This window comes from Typopeltis vanoorti, chromosome 2 (assembly GCF_054136105.1).
Source record: "Typopeltis vanoorti isolate ZY-2024b chromosome 2, IOZ_Tvanoo_1.0, whole genome shotgun sequence".
In the NCBI taxonomy this organism is placed as follows: domain Eukaryota; kingdom Metazoa; phylum Arthropoda; class Arachnida; order Uropygi; family Thelyphonidae; genus Typopeltis; species Typopeltis vanoorti.
Genome location: NC_143550.1, coordinates 59,881,586 through 59,904,866, shown reverse-complemented (window position 1 = coordinate 59,904,866; position 23,281 = coordinate 59,881,586). Strand labels below are relative to the sequence as shown.

The 23,281-nt window shown below is 34.8% G+C and overlaps 1 protein-coding gene across 1 annotated transcript; it reads left to right on the top strand.

Moving 5' to 3' along the window:
* Window positions 1-1,367: 1,367 nt before the first annotated feature.
* On the top strand, window positions 1,368-18,584 carry Elp6 (Elongator complex protein 6). The gene is made up of 2 exons (XM_090405323.1): window positions 1,368-2,144; window positions 18,438-18,584. Exons 1-2 carry the CDS (start codon window positions 1,449-1,451, stop codon window positions 18,552-18,554), a joined length of 813 nt encoding a protein of 270 aa, XP_090261449.1. The 5' UTR covers window positions 1,368-1,448; the 3' UTR covers window positions 18,555-18,584.
* Window positions 18,585-23,281: the final 4,697 nt, after the last annotated feature.

Sequence of the window (23,281 nt, the reverse complement as noted above, 5' to 3'; positions counted from 1 at the left end):
TCAATTAGTGATCTTATACACTCTGGCCATCCTTCAACGTCTTTCAACAGAAAACATCAAAGCAGTTCGTGAGAGTGTTGCTGAGAATCCAGGAACATCAATTCGGCACCGAGGTCTTGAATTGGGCATTTCGAGAAGCTCTCTACAGCGTATTCTCACCGAAAGATTTGCATCTTTATGCTTACAAAGTTCAACTGACTCAAGAACTGAAGCCTATCTGACCACACACAGCGAAGAGAGTTCGTTGAATGGATTATGGAACAACAACAACAAGTGGATGCTTATTTTTCGAACAAAATCATCTTCAGCGATGAGGCTCATTTTCATCTGGACGGCTTCGTTAATCGACAAAATTGTCGCACTTTGGGGTTCAGAAAATCCACGAGTGATTGTTGAGAAACAAATGCATCCACAACGTGTCACTATTTGATGCGGATTTTGGGCTGGAGGCATCATCGGTCCATTCTTCTTCGAAAATGCGACTGGTAAGGCAATAACAGTTAATGGTGCTCGCTATCGCGACATGATAATCCAGTTTTTTGTGCCTAAATTGCAAGATATGGATGTGGACGACATGTGGTTTCAACAAGACGATGCCACATGCCATACAGCCCGAGAAACAATTCAATTACTGCATGAGTCATTTCCTGGTAGTGTAATTTCCCGTTTTGGTGATCAGAATTGGCCGCCCAGATCATGTGACTTAACGCCATTGGACTTTTTTCTTTGGGGTTTTTTGAAGTCTAAGGTTTATGCCAACAAGCCCACGACCACCCACGCCTTGAAGGAGAAAATTGAGCGCTGTATCAATGAAATTCAGCCACATTTATGCAAAATGGTCATGGAAAATTTCGAAAAAAGAATGCGTATGTGCCAGCAAAGCTGTGGAGGCCATTTACCCGATATGCTATTCCATGCATAACCCTATACTGTATACTTTATGAATCAATAAGAAATTACAATTTTTAATTCAAAACCTGTGTTTTCTATCAAAATTACTTCTTGCGTGAAATTTGGGACACCCTGTAGAAAGTTTTTTACCTTGGGTATATATTATGTTAAAGATACCAAGCAATTTTATAAGCTAGGTTTATAATCCTTTTTCCCAAGTGAGCAAACAGGTGTTGCACCGCGTACAGCCGCAAACTTGACTTACTTGTCTGTTTGCTTACTTGGGAAAAAGGATTATAAACCTAGCTTATAAAGTTGCTTGGTATCTTTAACACTGTTATACAGTATATGAAAGATTTATAACCTTTCGTGGGGGTGAATCATGTAGGTATGCAAAATTTAAAATTTTCTTTTGTTAATAACACCAGGTGGCTTTGAACTGCACTGTTTTACACTAACTAATTTGAATAGTGAGCTGTGTGTGTTTTCTGTGAAGATTGCGGTAGTCGATCATTAGTTTATGGTGTGAGCCGTATTCGTCAATTTATTTTTATAGTATGCTTTCTGATCTTAGTTTGGTCCTGGGATTTGATAAAAGTCTTCCTTTACGACGTCTGATATTTGTGACAAAAGATAATAATAGCGATATTAGCTTTATACTGCAGCATTCCTTATGTTTATTTCTGAAACAGCATAAACGTGTAATATTACTAAATTTATCACAGTCTTTTAGCCATTTTCATTACATTCTGTTAAAAGCCGGAATAAATTTAAAGTATTTGAAAGATACTGGACAAGTTATTTCCATTGATGTACTGAATATGTCAGCTGAATTAATTAACAATAATGTGCTAGAATTACCTCAAGATCACCCTCTTTTTGCCCTAGTCAATAGTTGTGTTCAAGATAATGGCTTGAAGTCATTATACGAAAAGTTACATAAGGCTGTTCATTCGTTTACAGAATCAACAAACGGCGAGAAAAATCAGAATATAGCCTTTCTTCTTGTGATTGATGAAATTACAGTGCTTCTTAATTTAGGAGTTGCAGTTCGTGAGATTTTAGTATTTGTGCACTACTGCACAGAATTATGCAAGAAACTGAATGGTTGTTTGCTAATTGGCGGTCATGAATCATCAGAATTAGATGACGAAGAAAACCATCACTTAATTGTTGCTTTAACTCACAAATGCCATATCAGAATACAAGTGTGTGGCCTCATTACAGGTTTTAGTAAAGAAATACATGGAAAGGTAAGCACTTAGCATCACATGGATTTTTTTGTTTAAAAAATAGCGTGGAAAGACGGATCCACTTTTGAATACAAAATTTGCGCAGTATTTCGAACGTCATTTTCATAGATAATATTAGTCATTAATTAATTGTGGTACCTCTGTAGTATAGTCAGGACTTCATGATGTTTGTTCCTTAGTTGGAAAGATCTTGGTTTGAATTTCATTCATGATGTGAGAAACCTTTATAGGGCTTTTGAAATCAAATTAGTCAGTCTCATACAAAGTTAACACTTTTACCTGCCCCACATAATGTCAGCTTTGTCCAGCATGACATACAAACTGGTCAAGGAAACAGTTAATTCCCAAAGAAAAATTATGGGAATAAGGGCTAACCATCGATTCTTAAATTTGGTTTTGAATGCTTGCTTATAAACTATGATTTTGTTAGAGTGCTCATTGTTGCAGTTTGTTTTAATCTTTATGTAACTACACTCTTTAGATTAAACATTTGCAAACTGATGTTTTTTTATAAGCTAGGAACTTATATGCATCCTCATTATGAGAGGCTTATCCACTGGTACAGAGCATAATATATATCTTCATAAATTCAAACTCTTAATTTCTAGGAATTATGGGAGAAACTGGGGCGCTTGTGATATGCTACTGTTTTTTCTGTAATGATCCATTTAACTTGAGTGTTACTCTCATATTTTCTTCTTTCATCTACTTGCCAAACTGTGCAACTTGCATTCCCATGAACTACTGTTATATTCTTTTTGTTATTTTGGTTAGCTTCCTCCAAATCTCCACCATTTCATCTTCAAAAACCAAGTACAATCTATTCTTGGAAATTCTTTGTGTTGGGTTTACCACTATTGTAATCTCTTGAACTTTGTGTGTGTCCATCATCACCTTTTCTTCTAATTTCTTCCACTAATATAATAAATAGATTTGAATTTCTTAAATTCAAAATGTGAAACATTAGTGTTGGGAACAGTTGAAGAAGTATATAATCTGTGTCTGAGATACTAGTTTATACAAAAGAGAAACCATATCAGAATCATTCCTTATTACAATTCCCAACTTTGCATCAGCATATAACTGGATAACTCTCTAAACTACCCAAACTATCAGTATACAGATAAAACAGTAGTAGTAGTAACCCAAGTACAAAATCTTGCATTGGTTATCTTTCTTCTTTCAGACTGTTCTTCGTTAGTGTACTTATGGATACATTGATTAGTCACTTTTCTATACATTGTTCTCAATTTATAACATAATTTTTCAGAGATCTTGTGCTAGTAATGTAAGAGACTTACCAGCTTTTCCATGACCGAATACCATGTAGCACACCTTATGTGGTATTTTGTCAAGATTATTTTGCAAAATCTAGATAACTGCATTTTTTTTATATATTTTTTTATTATTATTTTATTTTATTTTATTTTATTTTTTTTTGACAGTACTACCTATAAAAAATGTGCTCTTTGGCATATTTAATACTACAGATGAGCTATGGGTGGGTTAGTTAATCTGGTGGCCACCCTCAAGAGACTAGACAAGCTGCTTCAGCCTTCCATTAAGCAGGGTGATAGTCTAATGCTGACTAATGAAAATTATCTTTTATCTAAAGGACATTCATGTCACAGCAGGATATAGGTTATTGGATGGAACTGGCTCTCCAAAGATCTGTACATACACTGGAAAGTTTAGATGGCATTTGCTTTGCTAACCAGCCAGGCTAAAATAGAAATATCAAAGATCAGGAACAAATTCCTAACCTTTAGATTATGAAACTGACTTATCTAAATCGAATGTAATTTTAGTGCAATATGTAAGTAGATTACAAGACAAGACCTTTCCTTTGCCATGCTATTTCATGCAGAGTTTCAAGATTAGGGAAACAAGAAAAATGAAACTTTGTGAGAATGCATAATTTTTCAGAGATAGATCTTGTGCTGGTAATGTAAGAGCCTGATCAGCTTTTCCATGATTTTCAAACCTTAAAAACCACTTCAGGTATAGTATTTGGTCCACAGAAAGTACTTCTGTCCATCATCCACTACTGTATTCTTGTAACAACTGATTGTGGTTCCTTATCTTACACAGTGGAAATCTGCTTGTTTCCATCTGCACATTTAGTGGTACAGTGGATAAATGCCTAATTCAATAATAATATTTGTTCTGCATAATGGATTACATATCATTTGAGTCTGAAGAGATATCAATTCAGTGACTTACCTAGTACCAAAGACACTGTCATGAACCTCTCCTTTACTGACATATTATTGAAGTTGCAATGAATAGCAACAGGAGAATGAACTATGAACCAAAGCAGCTACAATAGTACCAGTAGTTAGCAGTGCTAGAGAAGCACCCTCTGTTGACTAAATACTTAATTTCTTCTTCTACACGTGTTCTTACCATAAGCATGCATGGGAACACGTGTTCTACACTTCTACACGTGTTCTTACCATAAGCATGCATGGGAACCTCCATGGAGTGCGAAGACTCATCATGGAGAAACCCATGCTATCCACGATATTTGTTGTACCTCTTCTTGAATGTTCACTGACTGACAGAGCAACTACAATATTTCTTGCAACCCATCAATTCATTCACCATTCTAAACATATACACAAATGCTTGCATCCTTACTAACCACACTCTTAATCGATTTCCAAGGCTAACTCCTTGTTCTCCCCCCCTCCCCCAAGTTTGTTTATATATATATATATATATAAGAGCTTAGAGTATGCATGGGTAAATGCTGTGTGTGATCTGTACTACTGTACAGCACAGAAACATGGAACATTGATTTAAAAAAAAAAAAAAAAAAAAAAAATTGAAGCTTTCAGATGTGGTTATACAAACAAATGCTAAAAATCCCATGGACAGCAAAAATGTCTAATCAAGATGTACTGGAACAATGGGGAAAATCATGTGAACTTTTAGATACCATAAAAAGAAGAAAAACTGCATACAAGGGTGGTCTGAAAAGTTCTTTGCCTCAACCATAGATGGCAATGCTATTGCAAGATTTTTTTTTTTTTTCTAAGTTGATACATCTGTCATAAGCATCCATGTGAAATTGCAAGTCATTCTATCAAGTAGTGTGTTTTATACAGCTACCTGAAGCAAACGTGTTGTCTGTATCCCTTGAAATGAATAAAATTGAGTATCGTGCGGTTATAAAATTCTTTGTAAAAGGTTTAATGTCAAAAGAAATTCATTCAAAGTTCATAAAAGTTTATTGGCACTCCTCCTTTGTTTTCGACAATTAAGAAATCTGCCGAGTTTAAATGTGGCTGTACCAGCCTTGAAGATGATCCATGTGAAGAACGTCCAAAAAGTGTAACAACACCAGAAATCATTGATCAAGTGCACGATATGGTATTCGATGACTGGCGAGTCAAAGTGCGTGAAATTGCTGTGACTATAGGCATTTCAAAAGAACGCGTAGAATATATTTTGCATGAAGAATTGTAAATGAAAACGCTTTGTGCAAGATGGGTGCCACATTTGTTCACAGCAGATCAAAAATGCACTTGCATGAAAATCTTTGAACAGTGCTTGGAGCATTTTAACAAAAATAAAACGGATAAACTGATTTTGTTCGTCGATTTATTACTATGGATGAGACTTGTGATTCACCATTACACACCAGAATCCAAACAGCAGTCAAAACAGTGGACAGAAGCCAGTTGTTCAGTGCCAAAGAAGACAGTCGGTTCCATCTGCAGGAAAGGTCATATCATCGGTATTTTGGAATACTAAAGACTTCTATTTATTAATTATCTTGAAAAGGGTAAAACGATAACCGGGGAATATTATTCCGATCTTTTAACCAGACGAGATGAAAAAAATTTGCAAGAAAAGACCCTGTTTGCAGAAGAAAAAAAAAATCATCTTTCATCAGGACAATGCACTTGCCCACAAAGGTGTTTTGGCAATGGGAAAATTAAGGTATTTTGCAGATCTTACTGTGAACCACTACAGGGACAGGATAGTGGTGCTGGAGCATCACTGGAATAAATGTATTAGTCTTAAGGGAGATTATGTTGAAAAATAAAAATAATTTTGAAATTATAAATTCGTTTTTTCATTGTTAGGCCAAAACTTTTTAGACCACCCTTGTATCAGGATGATAAATGGAAGAAGAGGACAAGGAAGATGAAGAAAATCTTGATTGGCAGATATCAGATAGTGGACTGGCATTAGCTCTGAGGGACTGTTCAGAGTGGCTGATGATTGCTCAAAATTTGGTGCTGCCAAACTCTGATAGGAGATGGCACTCAAAGAAGATACCTATTTTTTTGTAATAATTTTTCATTTATTTCTTACATAGTCCATTTTAACTGTGCTCTAGAGACCAAACATGGAAATTTTTGAAACCACTTCAGGCCTCCAATAAACAGGGCATTAGTCTTGCACCATACAATGAAATTCATATACCAAGACAATCGCAAACATCTGTGTCCACGGCAGTATTCGAGCCCTCAGATTGTTGGTTGGAGAGTGGATGTGCTAACCACTTGGCCAATCAAACTTGCAAGTAATTGCTGAATTGCCTCTCCATCAATCCTGTAAAACCCTTTTAGTGACTTAAATGTTTCTATTTTCTCTCTTTTTTTTGACTGTCAGCCAACTTTTGTAACCCACAAATGCTCAGTCTGTCATCACGGGAGCATTCCACAGGCCACTCACCATCTCGGTCATTTGCCTCTGGGTCCTTTCGGCTTCTTCCTTATACACAAGAAACCTAGACTTGAGCATAGTAATCCAGATGTGGAGATGTATCAAGGTTTTATGAAGAGGAATGATCATTTACCTATCTCGGCTTGTCTGTGTGCCCTTCAGAAACCAAGTAATCCTTTGGGAACTACCTTAGCATCATGCCTTCTGAACCTCTGCTATCTACCAATACCTCCCCAAATCCCTAGCTTCATTAGTTTTCTGTAGTACGGTTTTATTAGTGTGGTACACATTTTGTAATCTTTTAATCCCACAATGAATACTTTTTCACATTAAACTGGCAGCCATTATCTTTTGTCCATACTGTCAAGCTATTTAAATTATCTTGCATTATTCAATTTTGCACCAACAAACAACTGATTATTTCAACTTTATCATTTATTCACAGATTAAAAAGCTGTGATCCAATTACTAAGCTTGCAGCATACTGATTTTCTTCTCAATTTTCATTTTCAACTTCTTGTACCCATATTATCATCTTCACATCAGTCCCCATTTATTTCATGTGATATGCAGCACTTTTTCAAAATCCAATAGTATCATCATGATATAGTCATTTCCTTTATTCATCTTCCCATCACTCTATTATAAAACATTAATAAATTACTAAGGCATGACCTGCTGTTCTCAAAGCCATGCTCCCCTTTCCCATAAAGTATCATTTGTATCCTCCTATTCATGAATTCTGTCTTTAACTTTTCAAATACCTTTTACTAACACTTCAGATATATTGACTGATTTGTAATTTGCTACAGCCATCGTGGAACCTTTATGCAACAGAACTATTTCATCCTCTTTTTACTTCCTGAAACCTAATTTAATCAGCGTAGTGAAAGGCGTTGCTAATTCCTTTGAATATTCTCATAATGTGTGAGCTGATATCACATCTAATTCCAAAGCTATATTTGCATTGAGATTCTGCAATACTTACCTTGCTGATCATCTTTCTCCTTGCATACCTCTACAATATTTTATCCATGTTATCTTTCCACTACTTTATCCTGATTTGTCTTCTGATCTTGAGTATACAGTTTGATATTTCTTCCTTCAGATACTGCTTCATGATCTCCCATGCACCATTACCATCCTTATTATAATTGTTTATTATAAACTAGTGCCATGGCACTGGTTTATAATAATAAATAATTCTTCCAATTTAAAATTAAGACAGAGGTCTCGTAAAAGATTTACCTAATGGCAAACTTTGTTATTGTCATTTTTTCACTTTTTACAAATGCTTGCTTAAACACTTGGCTTTGTAAAATAAGACATGTTGATTTTTTTTCTGTCCATGCTTAAGAAGCATAGAAGGCTTCATACAGGAAAAGTAGCAATCAAATTGAAGGTAGGTAGGATTTTTTTATTTTGAACACGTTTTTTCATCCTGCAAAATATGCAAACTGCCCAGAAAAACATAATTTACTTAGTTACTTATAGTTAGTTAATTTACTGAATTACTTCAGCCTTGTCAAACAATAAGAAGGAACTGTCATGTTCATAAATTTTTCCGATGTTTATTATTTCTTACAATAAATCCCTGGTGTATTTCATCTCTTATCTTCTGTTCTTTATTATATTAAATAACAAAGTAGATGACTTATGTAAAATTAACTGTTTAATAGTAAAACTTTTGTTCGTGTATCATAGGCACTGTCAGTACAAAAAAAAGATAAATAAATAAAATATGGAATAACATAGGAACATACTTAACAAAAGAAAAATTCAGCAAAGCACAAGAAAGTTTTACTATTAAACAGCTCTTCATAAAAAGTATGAAGTAAAAAGATCTTCATCCAGCAGTGGACTCATCAGCAATTATCAGTCCAATGCTGGATGAAGATCTTTTCAAGATGACTGCAAAAATGTGATGTCAATGTCTTTCTTCTCCATGCCACACCTGCAAATCAGATTATTTCAAATTATCTGAGTTTTATTGCAGAATAAGTGTGGCTGATATTGTCAGGAAGCAATTTGAATAAATTTGTATGAAATAAATCAGGCAAAATACTATGTTAGCAGTATATAAGATATTATTATTATCCTAAGACCCCCATGGAGTCAAAGACTCATCTAGTAGGTCCTTTTCATATGCACAGCTCATCATACCTCGCCTTAAACACAATCAAATTCTCTGCAGATGCCACACTCTCAGGCAAGGCATTCCAATTATTCACAACTCTGCATGCAAAAAACCTTATCATTCCCTTGTTCATACCTGCCTTATACTTCCAGGGATGACCTCTTGTTCTTCCCTGATCTCCTACCATTTTATGAAAAAACTTCAACATTGATCCTCTAATAATCCCTTACCAACTTGTATCTCTATCATATCATCCCTCTTTCTCCTCCACTAGATTCTATAAATTGCATCTTCTCAACTTTTTCTCATATTTAACATTTCAGAGATCCAAAACTACCTTATAGTCAATCGCCTCTTGACCTTTTCCAACATCTCCATCTCTTTGTTCTTTTGAAAATCAGGTGACCAAATCTGTACACAGTAGTTCATATGTGGCCTAATCAAGACCTTGTACAATGGAACAAGAATTTCTTTACTTCTATAAGTCGGCATCCTCTGCATCATTCCCAGAATTCGTTGTGTTGTCCTCACAATTTGGCAATGTGTCTTCTAAATTTTAGATCCTTATCCACCATCACCCTGTGATCTCTTATTTCCTCCAACAATATACCCTCACCAAGTGTAAATTCTACATCCCATCTTTGTTTCCCAAATTTTAAAAACATTTTGCAGCATTGAACTGGCATCCTCACTCCCATGCCCATTCACTCAATCTATTCAAACCGATTTTAACCATAGAGAATCAGTAATGGCATAAACATATTACAAATGAAGATATCAGAAGAACTTGGTGGTAATAGTTAAGAATATATAAGCAGATCTAATCTGAATTGGTATCTTCATCTGCCTAAGGCAGGTTGAGGTCACCATGAACAATAACTTTCCAGTCCAATCTATTGGCAACCAAGTTATTTAAATTTCTGTAATAAAAGTTTCAGTCTACTTATACTCTTGATGTTTTCTATTTCCTTCTAGATCTTCCCAGTGGTATCCTTCTGTTTTCTTCTCTTCCATTTTAGAGAATTTGAGGAAACCTGTTAGTAGGTATTTTGTGTACATGTCCATACCACTGTAACTGTTTATCTTTTATTTTTGTTATTGAAAGTTTGTAGTGTAAATTCTTCTCTGATCTCCTGATTGGTTTCATTTCAGTCCATAATGTTTTATTTATTTTTCTCAAACACTTGTTTCAAAACTTGCCAATCTTTATTCTTCCTTCTGTTTAATAACCCAAGTCTCTGCACCATAAAGAACTGTTGGGGGGGGGGGAGAACCATTGAACTGTATACTTTGATTTTAAGTTCTTTGGAAAGATGTGCATTTTTCCATTTATTTAAGTTTGGTTATAATAGACCACTCTAGATTTATTCTGTGTTTAATAGATTCTTCATAACTTCTTAGCTGTGATCAATGTGCCTAAGTAATTAAATTTTTAACCTGTTCCAGTTTATTTCCTTCTACTTCTAAGTTATGTTATTCTCCATTTCTGTTTATTGTCACTGTTTTGGTTTTACTAAAATTTATGAGAGACAAATGATTCAGCAAAATATTTAAAGTACAAATAGAGGAAACGAGCTCTGAAGACAACCAAGATTTAGCCGAGTTGATGCAGTTAGGCATGTGTTAGAAGATCAGAATGCAAGCATTGATCAAATCACATACCTGATAAATAATATACTAATTTGTAAAAAAAAATAGTTGCTGATCAGAAACTAGTGCTGAAATAGTGTATTATGATATCTGGTACATATTATGAGGTTATTCAGAAAAAAAGTCAGACTTGGGAATTCAATGTAGAGTTTACAGAATAACGTATATAATGGAGGAGAAAGGGGCACCTGAAGCAAGTGACTGCAACGTGCAGTCACTTGCACGTTGTAATTTGGCTGTAAAGCAAAATTGGTCTCATTCTGTTTTCATCTCTTCAGCCTAGACATCTGACAGTCTTTTGAAAATGAAAGATTTCTTATATTAAGAAACTTTGTTTTCTTTAACTTATTTTCTGTTGTTTTTCTAGTAGCAGAGCTGTAAATGATAATGACATAGAACCTGAAAAGGGGAGTGTCAAAATGATCTTGTCACCAGCTGTGCAGCTGAGTTGTTTCACCACTGACAATCTAATGTGCTTGAATAGAGTTCCCGACTGGTGTCTGATGACAATGCATACATGTTCAATACATTCCTGCAGATCATCAGCATTTTCACTGGGAGGATAGAATACACCAATTTCAAATGGCCTTACAAAAAGAAATCCATGTGGTTTAGGTAAGGTGACCAAAGATGCTATGTAATCAGTCCTCTTTTTATCAAAATTCCCTTGGGCCTCATTTCATGGAGGGAAAAATATGGTTTTGCATCCAGGATATGTCAATGTAAATATGAATGGAATTTAGGAGAAAGTTAAGGCAAACAAAATGCAAAATGATGAGAGAGTTGAAAAAAAAATATAACACAAAAGAAGTAGTGGATGGTGAAGATGGCATAGCAGCAACAGTTATGAAAGAAATGTGGTTATGATGAGAATTTCACTTGAAAGTAATAGAGGAACTGTATTTATAAATACATAGAATGAAGATGATAATGAAATAACTTTTATTTGACTGATATTTGCACTTTGAATAGATTTGGAGTTAGATGTTTGAGAAAATGGGAGTGCAGAATCAAACTATAGCTATTATGAAGTAGGTAGGACTTATTTGTATCAGTACTGTGCAGGATTGCAGAGGAGTAGAAAGAGAGCAGGATAGTTCCCTCACGCAATGAATGATTTAAGACAGAGGTGGCTAGTCAACATCTCAGGAGTGGTGATTTAAGATTTTGGAAAAGTTGATTAAGGCCAGAATTCAGGAATATGATACTATGTCAAGAGAAGTGGGGGGGGGGGTTTACATAGCTTTGTGAAAGATATATCCTGTCTTAGTAATATACTCACTTTCTGTACAACAGAGTTAGATAAAGGAAATTACCACATTATTACTTTGCAAAAGCATTTGACAGGATACTGCATGGAAATCTATTACATAAATTAGAGCATGTGGGAATAGATATGAACTTTTATGACTGATGACATGACTAAGAGTGGCTGATAGGCACAAATCAAAGAGTATGTTGGAGCAGAGTCAGTCAAGAACGCAGATGACCAGTGGTATGCCACAGGTCTCTATACTTTCTCCTTTGGACTAAAAAGATGACAAGTTGTGTCTTACATTGATAATGAAACTGAATTGCACGAAATTGTTGAGGCTAGAGATTTGGAAGTAATGGTGATAGTCGTTCAGTAGACATTACAGAAGTAACAATATATCAAAGTGGATTGGTATTTTGAATACTTGAATTGATGGACACTTCGGATTGACAGATTCAAAATCAAAATCAGACACCTTTTGATTTTGGGTCCATCATTCTGAAGACAGTCTCAGAGTATCAAGCAGTTCTACAGTGTATGAGCAGGTTTATTAATCTATCTCCAAAGGTATCTTTGGAGATAGATTAATAGTGTAGCATGTTTTGTCAAACAGCTTATAGGAACTGTGACTTGTGAAACTTGGTGGAAAACATCTTCCATGATGTTCTCATTGATATATCTTGGATGAAACACCATGTGTTTTTCCACCATGAAATGAGGGCCAAGGGAATTTTGATGAAAGGACTGATTACATGGCATCCTTGGTCACCTTACTTAAACCATGTGGATTTCTTTTTGTAGGGCCATTTGAAATTGGTGTACTCTATCCTAGTGAGAATATTGATGATCTGCAGGAATGTATTGAATATGTATGTTTATAATGAATATACATATTCATGATGAATATGTATGCATTGTCATCAGACACCAATCAGGAACTCTATTCAAGCATATTAGACTGTCAGTAGTGAAACACAGCTGCATAGCTGGTGACAAGGTCATTTTGAACACCTGCTGTGAGAGAGAATATATTTTTCTTTATGAACAGCTGTATTTGGTGAATACTTTATCAGGAAGGCTCTTTTAGAATAGAGGTAGATAGAATGTAGGGGAAGTGGAAGAAGCAGGTTTGGTGGGTTAATGTTTTTAAGTGGATGTAGAGCACTTGCTGTTCGTGTTATAAATCTAGCAGGAAATGATTGGGGGGGGGACACATTCTAGCTTTTCCACTCATCTAGAATCCATCATTCTAGCTGAGTGGAAAGCATTTATAGAAGTGCTTGTAAGGGAGAAAAAAGCTGAAATGATAATTGGAGTGACTCTGAGAGAAGGATCATTGATTAGCTGAATTGTTGCCTATAAAATTTTTTGTGAAGATTATTTTTTACACACCACTTCAAATGTGAAAATCATAATCTACAGTTGGACAAATTTGACTTTGTAAGTTAGTAGTTGGTAAGGTGAAAAGTAATATCTTAACAGAAAAGTATCTCATGGTTTTTTGAGGAGACTGAGGAAGTAAAAATAAGAGTCATTCCTCTTTTAAAGGCTTTTGTATAATTACATCTGAATCTATGCTCAGATTCATTCCATTGGATTTTGTGGGAATGAGTGCAGGTAATTGAAGGTAGTGTTGGTTCCAAAATTTATTATTATTATTACCCAAGACCCTATGGAGTCAAAGACTCATCTAGGAGGTCCTTTTATCATACACACAGCTCATCATACTGTGCTTTAAATACATTCAAATTCTCTGTAGATATAGATACAACACTCTCTCTGCAAGGCATTCCAATCATTCAAAACTCTGCATGCAAAAAATCTGCTTCTCACTCCCCTGCTCACGCCCTCTTTATACAGTTTCCACGGATGACCCCTGATCTCCCACTGTTTTCTCTAGAACCTCTCCATTTGATAGATGAAATATGATTGAAACAAGCTATTAAATGGGTTTTATGAGATGTAGAATAAATTTTTTTCACTGCACGTCTGGAGAGGAAGAAACAAGGTTCACTCCTAGTAGTTGAATAAAAAATATGGGTAGCAAGGATGTGCGAATTAATTTTTGGCTTGAGAGTAGTGAATGAGTTACCAGAAGTGGTTGTAAGTACATTGTCAGTACATGAGTTTTAGGCAAGGCACTAGCATTGTATGAATAATGATTAATATGAGCCTTCAATGCTGAATCGTTGGATTCTGTGGATATGCCAGAGTGATGACAATCGTTTTTTTTTTTTTTTATAATAAAATTCCTGATATTTTTTTTTCTGGTTGTAGAAATTGCAGCATATTTTGTTTCTTATACCATGTGTATCTTTTCATTTTTCCTTCTGTTAGGTCTGTTGTTCCTTTTTTTTCTTTCTTTTTTTTTTTTTTTTGCTAGATACATCAACATTTGGACCCATTATTTTTGTCTTTTTGAAACTTTACTGTACTTTCATTTTTTTTTTTTTTTTTTTTGATCCAGTATTTTTAAGATATTTCTAGTTTTTTTCTTTCTTTTTATTTGGTTTTTATCTCTTACTTTTTAAATTTATTGTAAAGTACCTGTTCTTTACATCATACAAAAACCTGTATGAACACACATTTAAAGAAACCCGTGAAATTTTGATTAATCATCCTAATCGTAACAATAATGGTTGCATAAAAATCCCAAGAATTTGGAAGGCATACATTAGCCCAGCAAACCCTGACTTTCAGCGCACCGAGCAATTATTTTAGCTTTTATTGGTCACCATCCATACAGTTTTATTTTAATTTATATGTATACTTATATGAGTAACTTTGTGTGAATATGTTGCTCTCTAGCTTAATTTATTTTTGTAACCAAATAGATGATAATGATAATAACAGGATGTAGTAAGGTTTTTCCTTCTGTTAGGTCTGTTGTTCCTTTTTTTTCTTTCTTTTTTTTTTTTTTTTGCTAGATACATCAACATTTGGACCCATTATTTTTGTCTTTTTGAAACTTTACTGTACTTTCATTTTTTTTTTTTTTTTTTTTGATCCAGTATTTTTAAGATATTTCTAGTTTTTTTCTTTCTTTTTATTTGGTTTTTATCTCTTACTTTTTAAATTTATTGTAAAGTACCTGTTCTTTACATCATACAAAAACCTGTATGAACACACATTTAAAGAAACCCGTGAAATTTTGATTAATCATCCTAATCGTAACAATAATGGTTGCATAAAAATCCCAAGAATTTGGAAGGCATACATTAGCCCAGCAAACCCTGACTTTCAGCGCACCGAGCAATTATTTTAGCTTTTATTGGTCACCATCCATACAGTTTTATTTTAATTTATATGTATACTTATATGAGTAACTTTGTGTGAATATGTTGCTCTCTAGCTTAATTTATTTTTGTAACCAAATAGATGATAATGATAATAACAGGATGTAGTAAGGTTGATGTTTTTTTTCCACCAGAGGTCAAGCCAGTAGTTTTAATGGTTGACCAAATCAATGTAACTTTAGCATACCATGTAGATTGTAGTGCAGCTTGTTTCTTTGCATATATATGTGTGTATACTCCAGATGATGACCTTAATGTGAAGGTTGAAACGTTGAGTGATTATTTTGCATTATATTAAACTGAAATTTTACTCTAGCATTGTAGTTGTTTCCATAATTTTTACAATGGAAACTAATCTGCAATCTTTACTTACGGTAATTATACTTTGTTTAAAATATCTTGTAGTCCTGTGTGAAATTTCTTTGTTAATTTGCATTTGGGTGTTCTGATGTTTCTTTTGAAAAAATATATTCGTAATCTTTAATCATGAGGATTATGATGTAGATTTAGTCATGCAGATTCTGATAGGAATTTTGCGTCTAACTTTTTTGTAATCAAAAATTCCAGTTCCCCTTTGTTTTTGTGTTGTTTTCCACTTATTGATATCCGTTTCGTAGATCTTGAATCTGTTCCAAGATGCTTGTGTTTATATGTAGTTTTGCTCAATGTACCTCTTGTGAATAATGGCAATATGACCATTATTTTCATCTCATACGGAGGTAGCAGGGTTGTTTTCTCCCATAAACTTGGGGTTTTTCATCCCACATACAAATTGGCCCTTCAGAACACACGTAATTTACAGACAAAAAATACTAGCTGTGGTGGGCAGTAGATGGCGCTGATGTGGATGATTGGTAGTGGAGGTTCAGTGGAGACGGAGAGTTGTACAATAGGTATCCTCCCGCGATGAGTCTTCAGACTCCTTGGAGGTGTCACGAATAACAATAATAATAATAATTTTCTCTATATTCACAGAGGTTTTTGGTCTTAGTCTCATCTCATTTCATGTTAACCAATGTGTTTTATGACTTTCTACCAGTTGCACAGTATAATGGTAGGAAACTAGATAGAGGAGAAGGGGGAAGAGAGGAGTAGAACTAGCCCTTGAGTTACTCCAGTAGCATTGTACGTAAAGTACCTAGAAGTTAGAGAGTAACAAGATGAATGTAAGGAAACAGAAAAGGAATTTGACCATCAGATAAGTATAAACAATGGCCATATCCACCTTGGGTACCTCAGGGAAAGCCTGTCCTATATTCACAGGTGTGAATACTTGAGATAATACGCACACTCAATTCTGAATCAAAAGCATTAGTAAAAGGCGTATATACAGAGTGTTGGATATAGGTTGTAGTTTTTTAAGGACTGCAGTATTAAGGCACTGTAATGCCAACATACATAGTCCAGTTTACTAGAAATGTCTATTTAATAATGTATTCTGAAAGCTCACAGTGGTGAACAGGCTTGATATACTGAAATTGACTATAGGATTCTGGAAACCTAAGGTATTTCAGTTCCCCCCAGAAGATGTGATGAATCTCTAGTTCCTTCAGATCTACTAATAGTAGATCCTTGTCCTGAATATCATACTCCTCCATATCCTAAAAATTGCATTCAGCCCTGGTATGAAGAGATAAAGAAATACTAGGAAAATAAACCTTAGGGTCATATTCCACTGCCTTGCATTGCTGTGACCAAGCATCATGGATTCATAGTTTTGTGTTGTAATCATACATTTTTCTGTCTTACTTCCATATGAAATAACAGGAACTGGAATTCATCGCTTCATGTGACTGCTGTCTGGTCTTTTGTTATTTAGTGCAGATGTTCCTTAACCCACCTTTGCCATAGCTGCTTGTTTTTACTAAGCCAGTTTATAGTAACAATGATCAGATGTTTTCTGTTTATCATACCACTTCAACACACCTGAGATACTATTTTATTAGGAACTATCCTAGAAGGACAAGTTTCTGACATAATCTTACTAGTCTTTTTATTATTATTATTATTCGTGACACCTCCAAGGAGTCCGAAGACTCATCGCGGGAGGACACCTATTTTACAACTCTCCATCTCCACCACTACACCGAACCTCCACTACCAATTATCCACATCAGCACCATCTACTGCCCACCACCACAGCTAGTATTTTTTGTCTGTAAATTGCATGTGTTCTGAAGGGCCAAATTTGTCTGTATGTGGGATGAAAACCCAGAGTTTATGGGAGAAAAAATCCTGCTACCTCCGTATGAGATGAAAATAATGGTCATATTGCCATTATATGGCTTTCACTATCGTTTTCTGTTGAAATTGCCATTTTAAGAAGTGCTTGAACATAGATACCATTTCCTAGAGATTATCTACTGTTTTATAATCGGTGCCATCCATATGCCAAGTTGATGTTATTGGTAAATTTCATTTAGCATTAGAGGGCAACATTATATTATTTGCTTGTGTGTGAGAGAGAGAAATAGCCTGCTATAAAAATTCATGGCTTCTTGGAATTCTTGTAGATAAACTTATATGTTGCTTATACATAGCTTTTAATTTTTCAAGAAATGATAGCTTATACTAAATATTAATTAAAAATCTTAATCAATCCTTTCCTATTTTCGGAAGTGTTACATTGCGATCTTCAGGGATCACAAAACGATATGTGCATGTAGGCACTAACATTAAGCAAATGAGGCTGAAGAAAGGCAACTGAAGTCGGTCCTAGAGTCCTAAAGGTGTCCCCTAGCGGGCTAAATTGGATTGTCTTGGCCGTTGGACTGATGTTTTGGGAAGCTTTCATTCTAAGAACATCAGCCGAACAACCAAGACAAACCGAATTTAGCCTGCTAGGGAACATCTTTAGGACTCTAGGACTGACTTCAGTTGCCTTTCTTCAGCTTCATTTGCTTAGTGTTAGTGCCTGCATGCACATGTCATTGCTTTGTGATCCCTGAAGATGGCAATGTAGCATTGCTGAAATATAAGAAGGTATTGATTAAAATTTTTAATTAATCTAGTATACATTTTAATTTCCTGAAAAATTAAAAGCTATGGATTCTTGGAATTGATTTATCCAGTGATATTAGGAAAGAGCTTTTCTGTATATAATCAGAACCGAGAAGTCGCATTTTATTCTATTATAAAAATATAAAATGCTGCTTAAGAGTAAGCATGCTACATAAATGATATAGAACATTTTAAGAAATTCATACTCTTCATATTTAAGAATTCGTATGAAAATTTTTGGTTTAACATTTGCCTGTTTTAAATTTCATCTCCAGGTCATTTTAACCAAGAAAGAGAATTGGAATAACAGTGACATCACAACTTTTCATTACAAAATCTATGATAAAGGAACAAAACTATTTCCATGTGGAGCATCCCCAGCTCTGTTGTAATCGTTTGCAATAAATACTTTAATAAACATCTTTTTGTTTTTCAGTCCTCATTTAAATTACAAAAGAAAAACCTTGTTTTTACAGAATTTCAAACAATGGTTCATTGGCATAACTGCAATTTTTGGATCTCCCTTCTCTCCCCAAACACGAGGCTTTTATTGGGCTGCCTTGAAAAATTTTTGTTACAAAGATTTATGGCCTGTGTAATCCCTCCCGCTGTTTTTGCAGTTATGGTGGTTATGCCACTGAAATGAATTTTTTTTTTTTTTTAATGCTAAAGATACTGCAGGAAATTTCTATCAAAATACTTATTGATATAATCAGTGATGTTTTATTATATTGTCATAATTAAGGGAGTAAAAAAAAAAAAATAGATATGAAGAAGTCTTTTCTTGTAGTGTTGTTGAGATGGTACAATGAATACAAAGCTAACTACAAAACCACAACCATTACCATTCTCTTAGTTGAGAAGGAAGCCTTCAATTTCAGGTGTATTCTTTGTAGCTTATTTATTCTTCAAAATATTCATTCTTTCACCCTGCAATGTGGGAATAACAAACAAGTACAGTTTTTTTTTTTTTTAATCAGATGGGCATCTCTTTTTTCTTTCCCATTTACAATAGAATCAGTCCATCTGAATTATATTGTAGACACTGTTTAGTGGAGTTTAGTCAAAATCCTCATTGACATGAAAGCTTATAAATTAGAACTTTTTAAATACTGTACTTATTCAATCCTGAAATTATCATCTGGGTGTCTCCATAGAATCCTAGGGCTCATAGCTGGAGCTCATGCTCACCATTATTTTTAGTGTTGAGCATCTTTCTCTAAACTCATCCACTGACAGTGCACTCACAATGCTCTGATAATTTATTCACCATTCTCCAAGCAAATAATTTAGTCCTAATGTCCTTACTAACTACACACCCAGACATATTCATTTTCCTGGGATTATTGCTTATGCTTTCTTCTCTTATCATGTATTGAAAAATTCCATGCATTATGTATGCTTCAATCATATGCTCTCTTTTCTACCTGTCAACTAAGTTTTGCAGTTCACAAATGTAATCTATCCTCATCACAAACATTTCACAAAACTATCGTATTGGTTGTACATGTAAATCCACTCTACAATTTATTCAATGAAACCTAGGCAACTAAATCTCAATACAGTGCACCAGATTTGGTTATATCAAGGCCACTTAAAGTGCAATGGTGACTACTTTATCCCTATTCATCAGTGTACTTTTCGACATCCAAGTGATCCTTTGTCCATTTCCCACTTTTACAACTGCAGCGCATTCCCCTTAGTGTAATATAGAGCTTGTAATCCTTTCAGTCCTTAATGTGCAACCTTATTCTTTGATTACAATGTGTGTCTGTTTCAGTGTTGTAGGATCTCCAAATTATCTTCATTTATTAATGTCTTCTCCAACTCAGCATTATCAGCAGTCAGCCAAGTATTTCCTTTACATCATCCCCAGTATCATTAATGTACAAAATAAGCAGCAGTGGTCCAAGCATAGAGCTCTCTAACACCCAGTGGTGTGTCGGGACCGGCTTGTGCGAGCGGGTTGTTAAAATTTTTCAAATTTAGCGAGCCGGTTAATGTTTTTAAGTCGGGTGAGCCGGTTATTAAAATTCTTTATGAAAGGATAGATGATGAATGGTGGTATATATTTTACTCGTAAATATTTTGAAATTATATAATAAACACTTACATATATTATTATTATCAAAAATAAATGCATAAAGGAGAATTATTTACAAAATACAAACTCAATTTACGAACAGAAATTTGGAAAAGATTTTATTTACTAAACAATGTCTGTATTCATTAAAACACAAACACGTTATCAAAACTCCTGAACTGGGTATTTGAATGAACAATAATGTCTTATTTTTCGGCAATTTCCGAGAACTTGCAACATTAAGTTCTTGGAAATGCACCATTGTTGCACTATCGATACATACAAAAATTCATCGGGATGACTACAGTCTCTGGTCATTGGATAGACCACGAGTGGTAATATTAGTGTTTTTAGTTCAGGATTTCATTTGATAATAGGTAAGTTGTAGGTAATATAAGAAAATTTTCTTTAATATATGTTTTTATTTCGGTTTTTTCTTTTTTGTTTTAATAATTAAAATAATTTTAATCAGGGTTAGTTTTGCGGTCAAAATAGCAGATAGCTGTTAGTTGACAAAATGAAATAGAACGAAACTTCTTAAACATTAAAAGGACAAAATTTGAAGAAGCAGAAACAAAGACATCTGAAGATACAATAGAACTTTGTGAAGAATCAAATTTTTCATAAAGCAAGCCGGTTGTTAAAAATTTACCAACACACCACTGCTAACACCCTATTGATCATTGGGCTTTGCATAGATTCTGCTGTACTATATGCTGCTTGCTGATATATCATCCATCTAACCAAATTCTTATACTTTTCCATTTGCTCTAATTTATGTAATAGATTTCCATGCATTATCTTGTCCAGTGTTCTTTTGCAAAAGCCAGCAACATCATGATGTAGCCATTTTTTCTTATCCCACATCCTCATGGACATGAAAGCTTATAAATCAGAACTTTTTAAATGCTAGTGTAGAAACTGAGTCAATTACTAAAGAAAATTTCTCTTCACAAAGCCATGCTTTATTCTTGTGCTCCATTCATTCTTGAATCCACTGTTTTAATGATTTTGCAACCACACCAGAGATGCTGTGCAATCTTTAATTTGCTCTCTCTCTCTCTCATGGACCATTCTTTTATGTAATGGAATCTAAACCGGTGTTGAAAAGCTTGAACAGCCTGGTGATAAATACTACTAGTACTGAAGGTTGTCTGCAGGGAAGACATAGTGAGAGAGATGCTGTTTCAAAGAACAGGGATAAATGGAATGAAATAGGAAGAGAAGTTGGTCTGTTAAATCTGAAGCTGCAGTAAATGGATGCTGAATAGTAAACCAGTAGTTACTACTTGTTTTCCATGAAAATCCTCATAGAAAAGACAGAAGAATGTCCATGAGAAGGTGGTCAGAATGATTCTGTGAGAGGCATCAAGAATTCTTAGGAAGTTCGTGAATGCATCGCCAAAATATGCAAACAGTATTCCAGGGTTGGGCATATTTGAGATTTATACAGTTATAAATGGTAGTCTTATAAGTGTTAGCAGTTATCGGTTGAGAATTAGTGTCTTGACTGTAAAACAGTATATCTAGTTTTTTGGAAGTTGAAGTTATAGCTGATATGTGTTTATCCAGTAAAGCCTAGAGGTGTTAGTCAGCCTAAGAAGAGACATCTGATCAAGGGTTTAGAAATGTGGATGCTATCAAAAGTAAAGAGACTGAAGTGAGATTTTTCTTGTGAGAAATAAGAGAGGACTGTTTTTGATTCATGTTGAAGTTCCATGAACAAAAAACCGTGTAAAATTAAATTCAAATAAATCACATAATGACTAAAATTAATTTACAAGACATTTCACCATCCCAAGCTAGCATTATCAGATGCACTTTAACAATATGCAGTCAGTGAAGACATAATGAAATGACCTCAATAACAACAAATGGAGGTGGCAATAGCACTCTTTGTAGTGATTTCTATTGTTAATGCTGATTGGAAGATAGGGTGGTGTGCCAGAATCTATACAAGATTCTATGCACCATTTCTGTTGCAATTAACCAGATTAACTGCATAAAAAGTTCCATGCACTTTAAAAGCACTATAGAACCTTCAGTTAGAGGAGAATGATCACAGTGGGCTTTGACATGTCCCTTTTTTTACAGATGTTCTAGTAGACAATACATTAGTTCTCTTTTCCAAAATTCAACATGCCGATTTTGCAAACTCTATATGCACCGTCTTAAAAACAGGATATTTTAACTGGAACAACTGCTTTAAACAAAGTGAAGGTGTAGCAGTGGGCTCCCTACTTTCACTTCACATTGCTAACCTGTACATGGGAATCATTTGAATCTTTGGCACTTAATTCTGCTCTCCCTCTCCTCAAGTCTAAACTATTGTTGAGGTGCCATTTGGCCGCATGCCCATAGCTTAACATGCCCTAACTTGTGTTTTGTTAATAATATACATGTCCTGAATTAGTATTACTGTGGAAGAGTTAAAATTAGGCGAGTGGATTGGTCCCTCACATGTTCAGTCTGCTGTAAGCTCACACTACATGCTGCTTCGCATAACTATCCTGCCCAGAAACTTGGAATTTTTAAAACTTTAGCCTCCAGGGCAGAGCAAATTTCATTCTCAGGACTAGCACTGCACCTGGAACAGCAAACTTTACTTACCCAGTAGAATGGATACAAAAGGAAAACCCTCACCACACTCCTTAAAAAGAACTCTCATTCTTTAACCTGACTATACATATACCAATGCTTTACTCTCCATTAAAGGCACAACAGATAAACTGAGCTCCCTCCTAAAACAACATAGAATCAGAACATATAAAAATCTCTGAACCAAGTTTCCACCTTCCTGAGAAATCAAGGATGGCCAGCTTCCTCTCTCCTTACCAGGTGTCATGTCTATAGCATCCCATGTCAGCATTGAAAGCATTATTTTGGACAGACTACCTTGATCTGAAAAATATAATATATGCATTTAGTATGAACAATCAAAAAGCAGACTAGTACAACATACCTTGGAGGAAAACCATTTCATCAGATGGAAGAAAGTGAGGGTGCTTCATAAATCCTAGTTTAAAACAGAGAGAG